We start from the raw sequence: 5,000 nt of genomic DNA, 5'->3' as shown, positions 1-5,000 counted from the left end.
ACATTCCCCTTGGATATGTTTGTTCAGTGAATTGTGAGGTAATTATGTAAAGAAAGTAGCCCTCTTTCCACCGCATTAGGACGTCACCCAACTAAAATAGTGCCCCACTTTTCCTCAGATTAAACCGTGCGTAGTTTCATTTCCACCGCCTCAGGGAAAAGGTTTGCCAAGAAGATTGAGGAAAAAATACCTAAATCTGGTTCAGCAAGCAACCAGTTACAGCACTAGATTATTTGGGTTTCAGATGGGGGTGTGACGTCAGGTACACCTTAAGGATGGTAAACAAAATGTTGAAAGGGCTCCCAATGCGGATCGACATTGGAAGGTAAAACATTTCAACGAAAGATTTGTGTAAAGCTTTTGGACTATATAAGTCAGTTCATGCATGTGTTGCAAATTCTCTCTATTCCCACATTCTTATTTCTAATAAATGCCAGATCAATTCCTTATCTCTCTTTATTACGAATAATACACACACGCGCGCGAGAGAGAGAGCGCACGCAAAGACACACACACACAAACACGCACGCACACAAACACACGCACACACACACACACACACACACACACACACACATACACAAACACTTTCACACATCTGATGTCCAGGCTGGTGACATTAGTATCAGTACCATTAATTCGCAAGACGCAGCGTCTTTCGGTCTGCTGATCTGATATTAAGGTTTTGTTTTTGTGCAGCACGCATCATTAGGCGATTAGAACCTCATTCTCGGTGTTTGTTACGATGTTATGTTCCCGTGTGCACATTTGTTAACATATGTTGTTTGTAGTTCGAAGCACCTACAACTTACATTGAAATGTCGTCGCAACACCGTCTTCGCTCAACTGAATTAATCCTTTTTCCTCAGCTGGTTCAAAGAACTGTTGTTGTTTTCGTGTCTATCGTTGGAATGAAATGATTTTATGATATAAAATTCCACAAAGACAATTGCCGTCTTTGATAACCATGAATTCCATTCATACTCATCTAAAAACGCAATGCTTTGGCTTAAAACGATGTTGTTGTTGTTGTTTTCTATATAAAGTCTTTACCAACAGTTAGTTCACTATTCACCACTCAAAACCACTTGTGTCAAAGCATTTACTTATTATGCTCTTTTCCGATTTGCTGTAATATACGTCTTCTTCTATCACCCAATGTATACTCTTTGACCTCATCACGTTCAGTAGGAAATGGCATGTCTCAATCTGTACCCCCTTTCCCTCTTGCCATATTTCAGAGATATATATACTACTGTAGAGCTATGATCCAGCAAAGATGCACGATAATACTGACTTGATGTAAATGATGTCTGTTTCTGTTCTATCTATCTATCTATCTATCTTTTGACGTGTGTCTGGTCGCCTTTCTCAGGACATCATGCGCTTCACAGGCCGCTTTTTGAACCGGCTCGGGACATACTCGCGCCATAGCAACCTGGCAGTGGCGATGCAGGTACACCCCCCAAAAACTAGACACTGACGTAGTGTCTACCTCTGCTGTTGTCTCTGTCTGCATGGCCACATTACACACTTTCACACTTTCGCACTCCTTTCGAGGTGTGCAAACGATGCGAATTCGTTGAAGTCAACATAATATTATTACTCTACAGGCATACCAGGACGTCATTCGCCATTGAAATTCCATAGAAAAGTAAAAAGTGTTAATTGACATTGATATCTGAAAGCTTATTATCGCATTCTCTGGCCATTTCATATCTTATTCAAACGAATTTCTTTGTCGAATGACACTGTAACAGAATCTGCAACTTCAACAAATCGCATCGTATACACACCTGAAAAGCAACTTCATATAACAACGCAAGAAGTCTTTCAAAAGATGCAATCAATCGCACCAACTGCCATGAGTACTTACATTCTCATCTCACACTTGCACGGTTCACATCATTTTGTTCTTATGTTCACATTATCTCAGCAAGCGATCATACAGGCCGGCGAAGGTTAAGGTCGATCATTTTCTCTCTTCCCTGCACTCCCCACCCCCCTTCTCTCTCTCTCTCTCTCTCTCTCTCTCTCTCTCTCTCTCTCTCTCTCTCTCTCTCTCTCTCTCTCTTTCTCTCACTTTCTCTCTCTCTCTCTCGTTCTCTTTCTATCTCTCTTTCTTTCTTTCTTCCTTTCTGTCTTTGTCTATTTTCTGTCTATCTATCTATCTATCTATCTATCTATCTATCTATCTATCTATCTATCTATCTATCTATCTATCTATCTATCTATCTATCTATCTATCTATCTATCTAACTCTCTCTCCCTTTCTCTCTCTCTCTCTCTCTCTCTCTCTCTCTCTCTCTCTCTCTCTCTCTCTCTCTCTCTCTCTGTCTCTCTCTTCCTTCAGTTTTGGTCCCCTGTCAGTGTTAACAAAAACACCCCTCTTAAAACAAGCCAACAAAGGAAGGCTTCGTATTCATTTGCTTCTGACGTAGCAGACCATGGAAAGACATTCCAATTCAATTATAGGTTTTCCACAAGAACAGTCGCATGTCTGTATCCGGCTTGTAATTTCTGCCCGATGCATGAGCAGTCCTCTTGGCATCCTGGGTAGCTCACATTGAGAGAAATTGTCCTTTAGAGCTGAAAATATACCACACGGTCTCCCTGGATAAAGTAACATTCACAGCCCCCCCCCCCCCGCCATCCTCAGCCTGTCCTCTCTGTCAAATGTGGTGTGGAATAAAAAGAGAAAGATTCCGGAGAGACATTGTGGCACCCTTTTCTTCTGCATCACACCCCGCTTTGCATTTTGGAAGAACAGTTTGCATTTTCTCTATTCACATTTAACACGTGCGTGACACAAGGCTGGTAGAATAACGTATTTTTTATTAGATGCTCCGACGTTGGTTTTGAATACTATGAACGGTATTTGTCTCAATTTATAATCATATAGGCTATACGTTTGTGACTGGTAAAGTAATAATTTTACAAACTTCTAGTTCCGTCAGTTGATTGGGGCCTGGAACATAAAAGGCGCTCATTGCGTCCAAGTGGTGGTACATTATGATCATTTCTTTGAGCATAACTATTCTTTTTATATATTGAGTCTAGGGCTATAATTTTGACAAAAACGAATACTTCTTCGAAAGCTTTTAACCATACGGAACATATCAAATTATTCATTTACCTTTATAATACAAACGAAAAATAAAAGCTTAGAAAACAAAAATGTCTGAGCCGTATTGGCAATTGGTCATCCTAGAGAAGTTGTCAAGAATCGTATACCTTGTAAAAATAGTGCTGAAAGGTGTCCGTCTCCAAAATGCCAGATATCAGTAATACTGTGAGGGGCAAAACGTTAAAAATGTAAATGGCAATAATACTGGCTGGTGAACTCTGTATGTGAGACGGGGATCGTTTAAGACTTGTAATGAAAGAACAAAATCAATGCTTTAGTAGTGAAGACCTGGAGCTCTCGTCATATAATGTACAGAACAACCCATCCACAAGTAAAACCAACAATTTCATGAATACGATGCCTTACTTTGTTAAGATTTTACCAACGAACTTAACATAAAACAATATATTGAGCTCATAGACAGTATGCTCTTTTTCAATGGTGCCTATGTGGTGCTATATTTGGTGCTGCGCTGCGATCATGCCCATCGCGCAGTCCATGCATACAAGCCAGCTCTTTCCTGATGCAGCCTGTCCCTCCCGTGGCCGTGTGGCTCCAGTACTAACACAGCATGCGGTGGTGACCTCTTGTACGTGGATGCTGATCTAGCTAGCTTTACTCTTTCCTGTCTCTGGTCATGCCTTTGGCTCCTGTGCCCACTAACATTGTGACATGTTCTTATGTGGTCCATCTGAAACTAAACTGAATACAAGCCAGCTCACCAAAAGAAAGAGACAAAAAAATCGAAGACATAAAAGAATAGAAATCGTCTGAGAGCTGAGTGGGCTATTCTCGCTCACTGGAGCCCAAACTGTTCTGATGCGGAGACGATAAGACTACTTGAGGGATGTCTAAGCCTCTTATGCCTGTGGGCGTGCGTGGGGTTTGTTTGTGCTTCAAGCTCTAAGTGGGAATTTCGCACTGTGTGCTGTAGTCAAGATGACCCAGAGTAGAAACATGACGGGTACATCTGTCAAAAAGTGTTTATATGAGTGTTCTGGTCACTCAACTTTCATTTGGCAAACTGGTCTGCATTCAGTTCGTTTGTCTTATGCTTTTCTTCCTAGTATGTGTTCAACAGGCGATGTTACACTCATGGGTGGCGTGTCTACCAGCGGACCCCCTCCCTTCCCCTCCCACCCGGGCTGTTTCGATTTTTTCTTTATTTTTTTTTTCTTTTGGTGCTGCACATTATACTGGGAGTCTTTTTTTAATTTACGTAGCCATATTTGCAATACTATATTCATCGCATACGTATTATTTGTTTGTCTTCCCTAAGGAGAGATAGATACAAGATTTACAGAATATGGAAGATAACAACAATGGATGAATGTGGGCCGTATTGTGTATTGTTCCCATTGTTGTTCACCACAAAGAAGGTTCTAGAAATGAATAATTAAGATAATATTATTATTTTAGTATTTGAACAAATACGAAAGTATCCTCTGTCCGAGAATAAATGATAAGATTATATACCTGGATTGTTGCGAGCTTGACAAGACTGTGAATGCTACAGTGAAATATGATCGATTTGTAGATATAAAGGAAAGGGGCCATGCTTATAGAAATGCTCAGATATTCCCGAGTTGCTGAGAGCAGATAAAATTTGGCCTTACGTGGCCCTTGAGACGTAGTGGGGCGCCTCCCGAAATAGAGAAGGAAGCGCTACAAGCACCGTGTTTGGCTTCCTCACAGTGGACTTTGGGTGTAAAGATAGCGTTGCCAATACGAGGTCACAGGGAGTGATAGAGAGCATGTGAATGAGGGGGGAAGGACAACAAAATAGAGAGAGAGAGAGAGGGGGTGGAGAGAAAGAGAGAAAGATAGAAAGAGAGAGAGCGAGAGAGAGACAGACACACTGACACACAGACAG

The 5,000-nt window shown here is 41.2% G+C and overlaps 1 protein-coding gene across 6 annotated transcripts in view; it reads left to right on the top strand.

Moving 5' to 3' along the window:
* Window positions 1-5,000, top strand: part of LOC101846847 (cGMP-specific 3',5'-cyclic phosphodiesterase) — a 128,438-nt gene that overhangs the window by 82,416 nt on the left and 41,022 nt on the right. For 4 of the 6 annotated variants that reach the window (XM_013089608.2, XM_035973097.1, XM_013089607.2 and 1 more), the window contains one exon: window positions 1,376-1,456. The exons of the other annotated variants lie outside the window; for them this stretch is intronic. In XM_013089608.2, the coding sequence (XP_012945062.1) occupies window positions 1,376-1,456 (81 nt within the window). The remainder of the gene's footprint in view (window positions 1-1,375; window positions 1,457-5,000) is intronic. 6 annotated transcript variants of the gene reach the window in all.

The sequence above is a fragment of the Aplysia californica genome, unplaced genomic scaffold, assembly GCF_000002075.1.
Source record: "Aplysia californica isolate F4 #8 unplaced genomic scaffold, AplCal3.0 scaffold00997, whole genome shotgun sequence".
Lineage (NCBI taxonomy): Eukaryota > Metazoa > Mollusca > Gastropoda > Aplysiida > Aplysiidae > Aplysia > Aplysia californica.
Note: the sequence above shows the minus strand (reverse complement) of the source record. Positions and strands in the feature narration are given on the sequence as shown.